Raw genomic sequence first — 15,118 nt, forward strand, 5'->3', positions numbered from 1 at the left:
CAGGGCGGGCACCACCACCCACAGGGCCACAACCCCCATCACAACTCCCACCCGCCTCACCTCCACCCTGGGCACCCACACCAGACCTCACCCCCGCCTCACCTCCACCCTGGGCACCCACATCAGACCTCACCCCCGCCTCACCTCCACCCTGGACACCCACACCAGACCTCACCCCACCCTCCACTTCACTCTGGACCAGGGTCACATTCACAGGTTAGCACTCACAAGTGATTATTTCCCCACGCATAGGTACCGGGGCCAGAGGTAGAGGAAGGTAAATATCAGAACCATTCATGTATATACAGAGGTTTATGAAGGTTTGTCACAAAACCAAAGCATGGCAAGTACCTACTGAAACCACATGTGAAGCCAAAAGCACCTACTTTAACCCAAACCATAAGAGTTCAGTCCTGTACTTTAACAGTCTGGTAGACAGACAGCCATTAGTGGTTTGGTTTAAATGCAGTAGAGGAAATTACATTACAAATTCACTGTAAAGCGCCGGGGCTGGTCAGACACATTTTCCTTCAGCCGTGGGCCATGGCCATACTGCCAAGAAGAGGTTAGTTACCTGGCAACAGACACAAAGTCAGTTTTTCCTTTGAGGTCGGTCAGCTGCAGATCAGTCTCAGCGGTCAGGAGGGTCAGCTGCAGATCAGTCTCAGCGGTCAGGAGGGTCAGCTGCAGATCAGTCTCAGCGGTCAGGAGGGTCAGCTGCAGATCAGTCTCAGCGGTCAGGAGGGTCAGCTGGAGGTCAGTCTCAGCGGTCAGGAGGGTCAGCTGCAGATCAGTCTCAGCGGTCAGGAGGGTCAGCTGGAGGTCAGTCTAAGCGGTCAGGAGGGTCAGCTGCAGCTCAGTCTCAGCGGTCAAGAGGGTCAGCTGGAGGTCAGTCTCAGCAGTCAGGAGGGTCAGCTGCAGATCAGTCTCAGCGGTCAGGAGGGTCAGCTGGAGGTCAGTCTAAGCGGTCAGGAGGGTCAGCTGCAGATCAGTCTCAGTGGTCAGGAGGGTCAGCTGGAGGTCAGTCTCAGCGGTCAGGAGGGTCAGCTGCAGATCAGTCTCAGCGGTCAGGAGGGTCAGCTGGAGGTCAGTCTCAGCGGTCAGAAGGGTCAGCTGCAGATCAGTCTCAGCGGTCAGGAGGGTCAGCTGCAGGTCAGTCTCAGCGGTCAGGAGGGTCAGCTGCAGATCAGTCTCAGCGGTCAGGAGGGTCAGCTGGAGGTCAGTCTCAGCGGTCAGGAGGGTCAGCTGCAGATCAGTCTCAGCGGTCAGGAGGGTCAGCTGCAGATCAGTCTCAGCGGTCAGGAGGGTCAGCTGCAGATCAGTCTCAGCGGTCAGGAGGGTCAGCTGCAAGTCAGTCTCAGCGGTCAGGAGGGTCAGCTGGAGGTCAGTCTCAGCGGGTCAGGAGGGTCAGCTGCAGATCAGTCTCAGCGGTCAGGAGGGTCAGCTGCAGATCAGTCTCAGCGGTCAGGAGGGTCAGCTGCAGGTCAGTCTCAGCGGTCAGGAGGGTCAGCTGGAGGTCAGTCTCAGCGGTCAGGTGGGTCAGTTGCAGATCAGTCTCAGCGGTCAGGAGGGTCAGCTGCAGATCAGTCTCAGCGGTCAGGAGGGTCAGCTGCAGGTCAGTCTCAGCGGTCAGGAGGGTCAGCTGCAGATCAGTCTCAGCGGTCAGGAGGGTCAGCTGCAGATCAGTCTCAGCGGTCAGGAGGGTCAGCTGCAGATCAGTCTTATCGATCAGGAGGGTCAGCTGCAGATCAGTCTCAGCGGTCAGGAGGGTCAGCTGCAGGTCAGTCTCAGTGGTCAGGAGGGTCAGCTGGAGGTCAGTCTCAGCGGTCAGGAGGGTCAGCTGCAGATCAGTCTCAGCGGTCAGGAGGGTCAGCTGCAGATCAGTCTCAGCGGTCAGGAGGGTCAGTTGGAAGTTGTAAACTGTCTGGCGTTAAGGATTCTCAGGGCTTGTTTGGAAACAGGACTCCAGGGCTTCACCCTTAATCTTAAATACTTCACACGCACTCGTTTGGGGAGTTTAGGCCTTTACTCTGTTAGGTTGCTATAACATATGAACTGGGCTTCAGTCAGTCCAGTGGTCACAACATGTTCCAGGTGTTGTAGGGTTAGGATAATGTACAGACCAGGGCTTCAGTCAGTCCAGTGGTCACAACATGTTCCAGGTGTTGTAGGGTTAGGATAATGTACAGACCAGGGCTTCAGTCAGTCAGTCCAGTGGTCACAACATGTTCCAGGTGTTGTAGGGTTAGGATAATGTACAGACCAGGGCTTCAGTCAGTTAGTCCAGTGGTCACAACATGTTCCAGGTGTTGTAGGGTTAGGATAATGTACAGACCAGGGCTTCAGTCAGTCCAGTGGTCACAACATGTTCCAGGTGTTGTAGGGTTAGGATAATGTACAGACCAGGGCTTCAGTCAGTCAGTCCAGTGGTCACAACATGTTCCAGGTGTTGTAGGGTTAGGATAATGTACAGACCAGGGCTTCAGTCAGTCAGTCCAGTGGTCACAACATGTCCCAGGTGTTGTAGGGTTAGGATAATGTACAGACCAGGGCTTCAGTCAGTCAGTCCAGTGGTCACAACATGTTCCAGGTGTTGTAGGGTTAGGATAATGTACAGACCAGGGCTTCAGTCAGTCAGTCCAGTGGTCACAACATGTCCCAGGTGTTGTAGGGTTAGGATAATGTACAGACCAGGGCTTCAGTCAGTCAGTCCAGTGGTCACAACATGTTCTAGGTGTTGTAGGGTTAGGATAATGTACAGACCAGGGCTTCAGTCAGTCAGTCCAGTGGTCACAACATGTTCTAGGTGTTGTAAGCCTATAAGACTGGGTTATTAGCACTAGTCATGGAGACCTGACAGAACACACAGCCTAGCATCAACTAACAATACATACTGTTATTGTCTTTGGTTTTCACCTATATTTGACATTGATTCAAACATTTGTCCCAGGACTGATGTTGTGATGTTGACATGGAAGTTAGTGATGTAAATTACAATAAGTCCAAAGGTTGAGCCATTAGGACCCCCCCCCCCCCCCCCACATGTATGTTCCAAATATATATTTCTGTACCATTAAAACATTACAACAACACTGGCTGTATACACAGCCGCCATCAAAGCAACTTGTATTTTCCACCTTCCTCCTAAAAACGGCAATGATGTGAGGACTGAAAGCACTTGACCCATGCCAAGTATATGTCAGGACCAGTCAGTGGGCATACTGAGGGCTTTTAGAAGGCAGAGCAGGCTCTTTCTGACTGTGTGTCTGTGAGGGTTAGGCTGAGTGGAGGTGGGCGGTGGAAAAACTGGCCTGACACTTCTTTAACAAGGCGGGCAGGGCTGCTCTGTAAATCAGTCCAGTTACTCACTCACCCACCCACCTGCTCCTGACTGACTGACTGACTGACTGATTGACTGACTGATTGACTGACTGACGCCCTCAGACGGGGAAGAAGTGGTGGGGAGGGGGAGGGCACGTGGTGTGAGCATAATTTAGTTTTTAGGGAAGTGGCCGTGAATAGTGACTTTAAACAGGTAGAGTAGGGACTGTGAATAGTGACTTTAAACAGGTAGAGTAGGGACTGTGAATAGTGACTTTAAACAGGTAGAGTAGGGACTGTGGGTAGTGACTTTAAACAGGCAGAGTAGGGACTGTGAGTAGTGACTTTAAACAGGTAAAGTAGGGACCGTGAATAGTGACTTTAAACAGGTAAAGTAGGGACCGTGAATAGTGACTTTAAACAGGTAAAGTAGGGACTGTGAGTAGTGACTTTAAACAGGCAGAGTAGGGACTGTGAATAGTGACTTTAAACAGGTAGAGTAGGGACTGTGAGTAGTGACTTTAAAAAGGTAGAGTAAAGACTGTGAATAGTGACTTTAAACAGGTAGAGTAGGGACTGTGAGTAGTGACTTTAAACAGGTAGAGTAGGGACTGTGAGTAGTGACTTTAAACAGGCAGAGTAGGGACTGTGAATAGTGACTTTAAACAGGTAGAGTAGGGACTGTGAATAGTGACTTTAAACAGGTAGAGTAGGGACTGTGACTAGTGACTTTAAACAGGTAGAGTAGGGACTGTGAATAGTGACTTTAAACAGCTAGAGTAGGGACTGTGAATAGTGACTTTAAACAGGTAAAGTAGGGACTGTGAATAGTGACTTTAAACAGGTAGAGTAGGGACTGTGGGTAGTGACTTTAAACAGGCAGAGTAGGGACTGTGAGTAGTGACTTTAAACAGGTAAAGTAGGGACCGTGAATAGTGACTTTAAACAGGTAAAGTAGGGACCGTGAATAGTGACTTTAAACAGGTAAAGTAGGGACTGTGAGTAGTGACTTTAAACAGGCAGAGTAGGGACTGTGAATAGTGACTTTAAACAGGTAGAGTAGGGACTGTGAGTAGTGACTTTAAAAAGGTAGAGTAAAGACTGTGAATAGTGACTTTAAACAGGTAGAGTAGGGACTGTGAGTAGTGACTTTAAACAGGTAGAGTAGGGACTGTGAGTAGTGACTTTAAACAGGCAGAGTAGGGACTGTGAATAGTGACTTTAAACAGGTAGAGTAGGGACTGTGAATAGTGACTTTAAACAGGTAGAGTAGGGACTGTGACTAGTGACTTTAAACAGGTAGAGTAGGGACTGTGAATAGTGACTTTAAACAGCTAGAGTAGGGACTGTGAATAGTGACTTTAAACAGGTAAGTAGGGACTGTGAATAGTGACTTTAAACAGGTAGAGTAGGGACTGTGAGTAGTGACTTTAAACAGGTAGAGTAGGGACTGTGAGTAGTGACTTTAAACAGGTACAGTAGGGACTGTGAATAGTGACTTTAAACAGGTAGAGTAGGGACTGTGAATAGTGACTTTAAACAGGTACAGTAGGGACTGTGAATAGTGACTTTAAACAGGCAGAGTAGGGACTGTGAGTAGTGACTTTAAACAGGTAGAGTAGGGACTGTGAATAGTGACTTTAAACAGGTAGAGTAGGGACTGTGAATAGTGACTTTAAACAGGTAGAGTAGGGACTGTGAATAGTGACTTTAAACAGGTAGAGTAGGGACTGTGAGTAGTGACTTTAAACAGGTACAGTAGGGACTGTGAATAGTGACTTTAAACAGGTAGAGTAGGGACTGTGAATAGTGACTTTAAACAGGTACAGTAGGGACTGTGAATAGTGACTTTAAACAGGCAGAGTAGGGACTGTGAGTAGTGACTTTAAACAGGTAGAGTAGGGACTGTGAATAGTGACTTTAAACAGGTAGAGTAGGGACTGTGAATAGTGACTTTAAACAGGTAGAGTAGGGACTGTGAATAGTGACTTTAAACAGGTAGAGTAGGGACTGTGAATAGTGACTTTAAACAGGTAGAGTAGGGACTGTGAATAGTGACTTAAACAGGTAGAGTAGGGACTGTGAATAGTGACTTTAAACAGGTAGAGTAGGGGACTGTGAATAGTGACTTTAAACAGGTAGAGTAGGGACTGTGACTAGTGACTTTAAACAGGTAGAGTAGGGACTGTGAATAGTGACTTTAAACAGGTAGAGTAGGGACTGTGAATAGTGACTTTAAACAGGTAAAGTAGGGACTGTGAATAGTGACTTTAAACAGGTAGAGTAGGGACTGTGAGTAGTGACTTTAAACAGGTAGAGTAGGGACTGTGAGTAGTGACTTTAAACAGGTAGAGTAGGGACTGTGAATAGTGACTTTAAACAGGTACAGTAGGGACTGTGAATAGTGACTTTAAACAGGCAGAGTAGGGACTGTGAATAGTGACTTTAAACAGTTACAGTAGGGACTGTGAATAGTGACTTTAAACAGGCAGAGTAGGGACTGTGAGTAGTGACTTTAAACAGGTAGAGTAGGGACTGTGAATAGTGACTTTAAACAGGTAGAGTAGGGACTGTGAATAGTGACTTTAAACAGGTAGAGTAGGGACTGTGAATAGTGACTTTAAACAGGTAGAGTAGGGACTGTGAGTAGTGACTTTAAACAGGTAGAGTAGGGACTGTGAGTAGTGACTTTAAACAGGTAGAGTAGGGACTGTGAATAGTGACTTTAAACAGGTAGAGTAGGGACTGTGAATAGTGACTTTAAACAGGTAGAGTAGGGACTGTGAATAGTGACTTTAAACAAGTAGAGTAGAGACTGTGAATAGTGACTTTAAACAGGTAGAGTAGGGACTGTGAATAGTGACTTTAAACAGGTAGAGTAGGGACTGTGAATAGTGACTTTAAACAGGTAGAGTAGGGACTGTGAATAGTGACTTTAAACAGGTAGAGTAGGGACTGTGAATAGTGACTTTAAACAGGTAGAGTAGGGATTGTGAATAGTGACTTTAAACAGGTAGAGTAGGGACTGTGAGAAGTGACTTTAAACAGGTAGAGTAGGGACTGTGAGTAGTGACTTTAAACAGGTAGAGTAGGGACTGTGAATAGTGACTTTAAACAGGTAGAGTAGGGACTGTGAATAGTGACTTTAAACAGGTAGAGTAGGGACTGTGAATAGTGACTTTAAACAGGTAGAGTAGGGACTGTGAATAGTGACTTTAAACAGGTAGAGTAGGGACTGTGAATAGTGACTTTAAACAGGCAGTGTAGGGACTGTGAATAGTGACTTTAAACAGGTAGAGTAGGGACTGTGAATAGTGACTTTAAACAGGTAGAGTAGGGACTGTGAATAGTGACTTTAAACAGGTAGAGTAGGGACTGTGAGTAGTGACTTTAAACAGGCAGAGTAGGGACTGTGAATAGTGACTTTAAACAGGTAGAGTAGGGACTGTGAATAGTGACTTTAAACAGGTAGAGTAGAGACTGTGAATAGTGACTTTAAACAGGTAGAGTAGGGACTGTGAATAGTGACTTTAAACAGGTAGAGTAGGGACTGTAAATAGTGACTTTAAACAGGTAGAGTAGGGACTGTGAATAGTGACTTTAAACAGGTAGAGTAGGGACTGTGAATAGTGACTTTAAACAGGTAGAGTAGGGACTGTGAATAGTGACTTTAAACAGGCAGAGTAGGGACTGTGAATAGTGACTTTAAACAGGTAGAGTAGGGACTGTGAATAGTGACTTTAAACAGGTAGAGTAGAGACTGTGAATAGTGACTTTAAACAGGTAGAGTAGGGACTGTGAATAGTGACTTTAAACAGGTAGAGTAGGGACTGTGAATAGTGACTTTAAACAGGTAGAGTAGGGACTGTGACTAGTGACTTTAAACAGGTAGAGTAGAGACTGTGAATAGTGACTTTAAACAGGTAGAGTAGGGACTGTGAATAGTGACTTTAAACAGGTAGAGTAGGGACTGTGAATAGTGACTTTAAACAGGTACAGTAGGGACTGTGAATAGTGACTTTAAACAGGTAGAGTAGGGACTGTGAATAGTGACTTTAAACAGGTAGAGTAGGGACTGTGAATAGTGACTTTAAACAGGTAGAGTAGGGACTGTGAATAGTGACTTTAAACAGGTAGAGTAGGGACTGTGACTAGTGACTTTAAACAGGTAGAGTAGAGACTGTGAATAGTGACTTTAAACAGGTAGAGTAGGGACTGTGAATAGTGACTTTAAACAGGTAGAGTAGGGACTGTGAATAGTGACTTTAAACAGGTAGAGTAGGGACTGTGAATAGTGACTTTAAACAGGTAGAGTAGGGACTGTGAGTAGTGACTTTAAACAGGCAGAGTAGGGACTGTGAATAGTGACTTTAAACAGGTAGAGTAGGGACTGTGAATAGTGACTTTAAACAGGTAGAGTAGGGACTGTGAATAGTGACTTTAAACAGGTAGAGTAGAGACTGTGAATAGTGACTTTAAACAGGTAGAGTAGGGACTGTGAATAGTGACTTTAAACAGGTAGAGTAGGGACTGTGAATAGTGACTTTAAACAGGTAGAGTAGGGACTGTGAATAGTGACTTTAAACAGGTAGAGTAGGGACTGTGAATAGTGACTTTAAACAGGTAGAGTAGGGATTGTGAATAGTGACTTTAAACAGGTAGAGTAGGGACTGTGAGAAGTGACTTTAAACAGGTAGAGTAGGGACTGTGAGTAGTGACTTTAAACAGGTAGAGTAGGGACTGTGAATAGTGACTTTAAACAGGTAGAGTAGGGACTGTGAATAGTGACTTTAAACAGGTAGAGTAGGGACTGTGAATAGTGACTTTAAACAGGTAGAGTAGGGACTGTGAATAGTGACTTTAAACAGGTAGAGTAGGGACTGTGAATAGTGACTTTAAACAGGCAGTGTAGGGACTGTGAATAGTGACTTTAAACAGGTAGAGTAGGGACTGTGAATAGTGACTTTAAACAGGTAGAGTAGGGACTGTGAATAGTGACTTTAAACAGGTAGAGTAGGGACTGTGAGTAGTGACTTTAAACAGGCAGAGTAGGGACTGTGAATAGTGACTTTAAACAGGTAGAGTAGGGACTGTGAATAGTGACTTTAAACAGGTAGAGTAGAGACTGTGAATAGTGACTTTAAACAGGTAGAGTAGGGACTGTGAATAGTGACTTTAAACAGGTAGAGTAGGGACTGTAAATAGTGACTTTAAACAGGTAGAGTAGGGACTGTGAATAGTGACTTTAAACAGGTAGAGTAGGGACTGTGAATAGTGACTTTAAACAGGTAGAGTAGGGACTGTGAATAGTGACTTTAAACAGGCAGAGTAGGGACTGTGAATAGTGACTTTAAACAGGTAGAGTAGGGACTGTGAATAGTGACTTTAAACAGGTAGAGTAGGGACTGTGAATAGTGACTTTAAACAGGTAGAGTAGAGACTGTGAATAGTGACTTTAAACAGGTAGAGTAGGGACTGTGAATAGTGACTTTAAACAGGTAGAGTAGGGACTGTGAATAGTGACTTTAAACAGGTAGAGTAGGGACTGTGAATAGTGACTTTAAACAGGTAGAGTAGGGACTGTGAATAGTGACTTTAAACAGGTAGAGTAGGGACTGTGAATAGTGACTTTAAACAGGTAGGGATTGTGAATAGTGACTTTAAACAGGTAGAGTAGGGACTGTGAGAAGTGACTTTAAACAGGTAGAGTAGGGACTGTGAGTAGTGACTTTAAACAGGTAGAGTAGGGACTGTGAATAGTGACTTTAAACAGGTAGAGTAGGGACTGTGAATAGTGACTTTAAACAGGTAGAGTAGGGACTGTGAATAGTGACTTTAAACAGGTAGAGTAGGGACTGTGAATAGTGACTTTAAACAGGTAGAGTAGGGACTGTGAATAGTGACTTTAAACAGGCAGTGTAGGGACTGTGAATAGTGACTTTAAACAGGTAGAGTAGGGACTGTGAATAGTGACTTTAAACAGGTAGAGTAGGGACTGTGAATAGTGACTTTAAACAGGTAGAGTAGGGACTGTGAGTAGTGACTTTAAACAGGCAGAGTAGGGACTGTGAATAGTGACTTTAAACAGGTAGAGTAGGGACTGTGAATAGTGACTTTAAACAGGTAGAGTAGAGACTGTGAATAGTGACTTTAAACAGGTAGAGTAGGGACTGTGAATAGTGACTTTAAACAGGTAGAGTAGGGACTGTAAATAGTGACTTTAAACAGGTAGAGTAGGGACTGTGAATAGTGACTTTAAACAGGTAGAGTAGGGACTGTGAATAGTGACTTTAAACAGGTAGAGTAGGGACTGTGAATAGTGACTTTAAACAGGCAGAGTAGGGACTGTGAATAGTGACTTTAAACAGGTAGAGTAGGGACTGTGAATAGTGACTTTAAACAGGTAGAGTAGAGACTGTGAATAGTGACTTTAAACAGGTAGAGTAGGGACTGTGAATAGTGACTTTAAACAGGTAGAGTAGGGACTGTGAATAGTGACTTTAAACAGGTAGAGTAGGGACTGTGACTAGTGACTTTAAACAGGTAGAGTAGAGACTGTGAATAGTGACTTTAAACAGGTAGAGTAGGGACTGTGAATAGTGACTTTAAACAGGTAGAGTAGGGACTGTGAATAGTGACTTTAAACAGGTACAGTAGGGACTGTGAATAGTGACTTTAAACAGGTAGAGTAGGGACTGTGAATAGTGACTTTAAACAGGTAGAGTAGGGACTGTGAATAGTGACTTTAAACAGGTAGAGTAGGGACTGTGAATAGTGACTTTAAACAGGTAGAGTAGGGACTGTGACTAGTGACTTTAAACAGGTAGAGTAGAGACTGTGAATAGTGACTTTAAACAGGTAGAGTAGGGACTGTGAATAGTGACTTTAAACAGGTAGAGTAGGGACTGTGAATAGTGACTTTAAACAGGTAGAGTAGGGACTGTGAATAGTGACTTTAAACAGGTAGAGTAGGGACTGTGAGTAGTGACTTTAAACAGGCAGAGTAGGGACTGTGAATAGTGACTTTAAACAGGTAGAGTAGGGACTGTGAATAGTGACTTTAAACAGGTAGAGTAGGGACTGTGAATAGTGACTTTAAACAGGTAGAGTAGAGCCTGTGAATAGTGACTTTAAACAGGTAGAGTAGGGACTGTGAATAGTGACTTTAAACAGGTAGAGTAGGGACTGTGAATAGTGACTTTAAACAGGTAGAGTAGGGACTGTGAATAGTGACTTTAAACAGGTAGAGTAGGGACTGTGAATAGTGACTTTAAACAGGTAGAGTAGGGATTGTGAATAGTGACTTTAAACAGGTAGAGTAGGGACTGTGAGAAGTGACTTTAAACAGGTAGAGTAGGGACTGTGAGTAGTGACTTTAAACAGGTAGAGTAGGGACTGTGAATAGTGACTTTAAACAGGTAGAGTAGGGACTGTGAATAGTGACTTTAAACAGGTAGAGTAGGGACTGTGAATAGTGACTTTAAACAGGTAGAGTAGGGACTGTGAATAGTGACTTTAAACAGGTAGAGTAGGGACTGTGAATAGTGACTTTAAACAGGCAGTGTAGGGACTGTGAATAGTGACTTTAAACAGGTAGAGTAGGGACTGTGAATAGTGACTTTAAACAGGTAGAGTAGGGACTGTGAATAGTGACTTTAAACAGGTAGAGTAGGGACTGTGAGTAGTGACTTTAAACAGGTAGAGTAGGGACTGTGAATAGTGACTTTAAACAGGTAGAGTAGGGACTGTGAATAGTGACTTTAAACAGGTAGAGTAGAGACTGTGAATAGTGACTTTAAACAGGTAGAGTAGGGACTGTGAATAGTGACTTTAAACAGGTAGAGTAGGGACTGTAAATAGTGACTTTAAACAGGTAGAGTAGGGACTGTGAATAGTGACTTTAAACAGGTAGAGTAGGGACTGTGAATAGTGACTTTAAACAGGTAGAGTAGGGACTGTGAATAGTGACTTTAAACAGGCAGAGTAGGGACTGTGAATAGTGACTTTAAACAGGTAGAGTAGGGACTGTGAATAGTGACTTTAAACAGGTAGAGTAGAGACTGTGAATAGTGACTTTAAACAGGTAGAGTAGGGACTGTGAATAGTGACTTTAAACAGGTAGAGTAGGGACTGTGAATAGTGACTTTAAACAGGTAGAGTAGGGACTGTGACTAGTGACTTTAAACAGGTAGAGTAGAGACTGTGAATAGTGACTTTAAACAGGTAGAGTAGGGACTGTGAATAGTGACTTTAAACAGGTAGAGTAGGGACTGTGAATAGTGACTTTAAACAGGTACAGTAGGGACTGTGAATAGTGACTTTAAACAGGTAGAGTAGGGACTGTGAATAGTGACTTTAAACAGGTAGAGTAGGGACTGTGAATAGTGACTTTAAACAGGTAGAGTAGGGACTGTGAATAGTGACTTTAAACAGGTAGAGTAGGGACTGTGACTAGTGACTTTAAACAGGTAGAGTAGAGACTGTGAATAGTGACTTTAAACAGGTAGAGTAGGGACTGTGAATAGTGACTTTAAACAGGTAGAGTAGGGACTGTGAATAGTGACTTTAAACAGGTAGAGTAGGGACTGTGAGTAGTGACTTTAAACAGGCAGAGTAGAAGTAAGAACCAGGAGGGTACAACCAATTCATCTAGGTTAAGACTTTCATGAGATGTTAGGGTAGACGAAACATGGAAATGAGACATGGTTGAAGTCCTTCTTAGTGACCTGTAAATGCGGAAGACACATTTCAGTTGAAGGCATTCAGTTGTACAACTGACTAGGTATCCCCCTTTTCTTTCCCTTTGTGTGTGTGACCTTGTTCTCTCTCTCTCTCTCTCTCTCTCTCTCTCTCTCTCTCTCTCTCTCTCTCTCTCTCTCTCTCTCTCTCTCTCTCTCTCTCTCTCTCTCTCTCTCTCTCTCTCTCTCTCTCTCTCTCTCTCTCTCTCTCTCTCTCTCTCTCCTCTCTCTCTCTCTCTCTCTCTCTCTCTCTCTCTCTCTCTCTCTCTCTCTCTCTCTCTCTCTAGTTGTCGCCGGCGGCCCAGCAGATGCAGCCGAGCCAGACGATGCAGTCTCCGACCCCTAGCGGTGGACGCCGCAGGCGGACGGTGGACGAGGACCCTGACGAACGGCGGCGGAAGTTTCTGGAGAGAAACCGAGCGGCGGCCACGCGATGCAGACAGAAGAGGAAAGTATGGGTGGTGTCACTGGAGAAGAAGGCTGAAGAGCTGACCCAGACCAACATGCAGCTTCTGGTAGGATTTATGTGGACTGGATGGATATGTCCCAAATGGCACCCTATTTAATGCACTACTTTTGACCAGGGCTCATAGGGCCAATAGAGCTCTGGTCAAAAGTAGTGAGCTTATATAGGGAATATGGTGCTATTTGGGACGTGTTGCAGGTCTTCACATTAGACTTTTATGTCCATAAAGCAGGGAGATGTAGTAAATATGTTCTCCACTGCAGGGCCACACACCTTTGATGGGGCAGGTGCTCAGAGTGAAAACACTTGTTCTGCTACTGACAGGGGCGACCTGCAGCTGCCCCCTTCCTGAAAAGACACTAAACATTTAATAAAAAGTTATTTATTTGAAAAAACAGCATTTCACTACACCTGCAATAACATCTGCTAAATATGTGTATGTGACCAATAAAATGAGATTTGATTTTAATCAAAAGGGACCTTTTTTTCATAAGTGGGTAAAAGTGCAGATGCTCCAGCACCCCTAGAGCTATGTACGTGCCTGCACCACTATGTACAGCATTCTAAATAACGTTTAGTGAATTGAATTGAATGCTGCTCAACTCTTGTAAAAGTTAGGTAGCACCCATCTCCAACCCAGACCTTCTTTCTTTCTCCAACTCTACCAATGGTTGTTTTCCTTTCATCCACACATCTCTGCTTCTCTATAGTTCAGATCATGAAGACCAAGCACTTTCAATGTGTTTGATGTTCTTTCAACCTGGGAGGAGAACTGCTCCACTAAACTCAGACATACTGCCACTCTCCCTTGTTATAGTTATAGGGGCTTGTTGTAGTTCAGTCTGTTGTTCCTTAGGGGCTTGTTGTAGTTCAGTCTGTTGTTCCGTAGGGGCTTGTTGTAGTTCAGTCTTTTGTTCCGTAGGGGCTTGTTGTAGTTCAGTCTGTTGTTCCGTAGGGGCTTGTTGTAGTTCAGTCTGTTGTTCCGTAGGGACTTGTTGTAGTTCAATCTGTTGTTCCGTAGGGGCTTGTTGTAGTTCAGTCTGTTGTTCCGTAGGGGCTTGTTGTAGTTCAGTCTGTTGTTCCATAGGGGCTTGTTGTAGTTCAGTCTGTTGTTCCGAAGGGGCTTGTTGTAGTTCAGTCTGTTGTTCCGTAGGGGCTTGTTGTAGTTCAGTCTGTTGTTCCGTAGGGGCTTGTTGTAGTTCAGTCTGTTGTTCCGTAGGGGCTTGTTGTAGTTCAGTCTGTTGTTCCATAGGGGCTTGTTGTAGTTCAGTCTGTTGTTCCGTAGGGGCTTGTTGTAGTTCAGTCTGTTGTTCCGTAGTGGCTTGTTGTAGTTCAGTCTGTTGTTCCGTAGGGGCTTGTTGTAGTTCAGTCTGTTGTTCCGTAGGGGCTTGTTGTAGTTCAGTCTGTTGTTGCGTAGGGGCTTGTTGTAGTTCAGTCTGTTGTTGCGTAGGGGCTTGTTGTAGTTCAGTCTGTTGTTCCGTAGGGGCTTGTTGTAGTTCAGTCTGTTGTTCCGTAGGGGCTTGTTGTAGTTCAGTCTGTTGTTCCGTAGGGGCTTGTTGTAGTTCAGTTTGTTGTTCCGTAGAGGCTTGTTGTAGTTTAGTCTGTTGTTGCGTAGGGGCTTGTTGTAGTTCAGTCTGTTGTTGCGTAGGGGCTTGTTGTAGTTCAGTCTGTTGTTCCGTAGGGGCTTGTTGTAGTTCTAGGAGGCAGACACTCAGAGATACAATTTTCAACCATAAATCAAAACCAGCCCCTGAAATTATGTCTTTCTTTTGACATTCCTAATAACGAGCTGGTTCATTTATTTGCCGTAGTTTTATTAAATTCCAATTAAGATTGAAATCTTAATCCTGTAACTGTACATGGTTTTAGCAATGACAATAAACTTCATCGCAGTAATGATGCAGAATGTTTGTGAGTTTTGCAGTGAGGCTTAAACAAGCTATTTTCCTTTTATAAAAAATGGGCCTTTATCAAGAATCTATTCAACAACAAAAAAAGCTGAATTTATTCACCAAGCAGAGATAATCACTCAGTCCAGCTAACAGTAAATCTCTCTTATTGTGCTCAAAATGTGTGTAGGGCGGGTAACTGTAAAGCACTTTGTGGAAACTGCAGATGTAAAAAGGGCTTTATTAAACACATTTGATTGATTGCTTGTTTTCAGAATGAGGTGACCATGCTGAAGAACGAGGTGACCCAACTCAAGCAGCTCCTCCTCACCCATAAAGACTGCCCCATCACCACTCTGCAGAAAGACTCCCAAGGTTACCTCAGTGAGTAGCTTGTTCACACACACGCACGCGCATGCACGCACGCACGCACGCACGCACGCACACACACACACACACACACACACACACACACACATAGGCCTGGAAGTCTGGTACTGGTCATCACAACCCCAGAATATGAGGCCTGTTTTTCCATCAGAAGTGGACCGGAGTCATAGAACTGAACCACAGCCCTTGGTCGCTGCAGAGATTCCACTGAAGAAAGATGTCACAGACTGCCGACCGGCGTCCAAACTCCCATGTCCCGTCCCGCCGGTCCCGGTCCCCCTGCTGGTTATTGGACTGTTCCACAGCAGCAGAGT

General features: G+C 44.6%; 1 protein-coding gene across 1 annotated transcript in view; it reads left to right on the forward strand.

Moving 5' to 3' along the window:
- Positions 1–15,118, forward strand: part of creb5b (cAMP responsive element binding protein 5b) — a gene marked incomplete in the record, with an annotated part of 77,807 nt that overhangs the window by 58,542 nt on the left and 4,147 nt on the right. Inside the window, 3 exon segments of the mRNA XM_029746735.1 lie at positions 1–216; positions 12,347–12,574; positions 14,690–14,798. The exon segment at positions 1–216 is cut by the window's left edge and continues 234 nt beyond it. Of these exon segments, the coding sequence (XP_029602595.1) occupies positions 1–216; positions 12,347–12,574; positions 14,690–14,798 (553 nt within the window).

Source organism: Salmo trutta, unplaced genomic scaffold (genome assembly GCF_901001165.1).
Source record: "Salmo trutta unplaced genomic scaffold, fSalTru1.1, whole genome shotgun sequence".
NCBI classification, from domain to species: Eukaryota; Metazoa; Chordata; class Actinopteri; order Salmoniformes; family Salmonidae; genus Salmo; species Salmo trutta.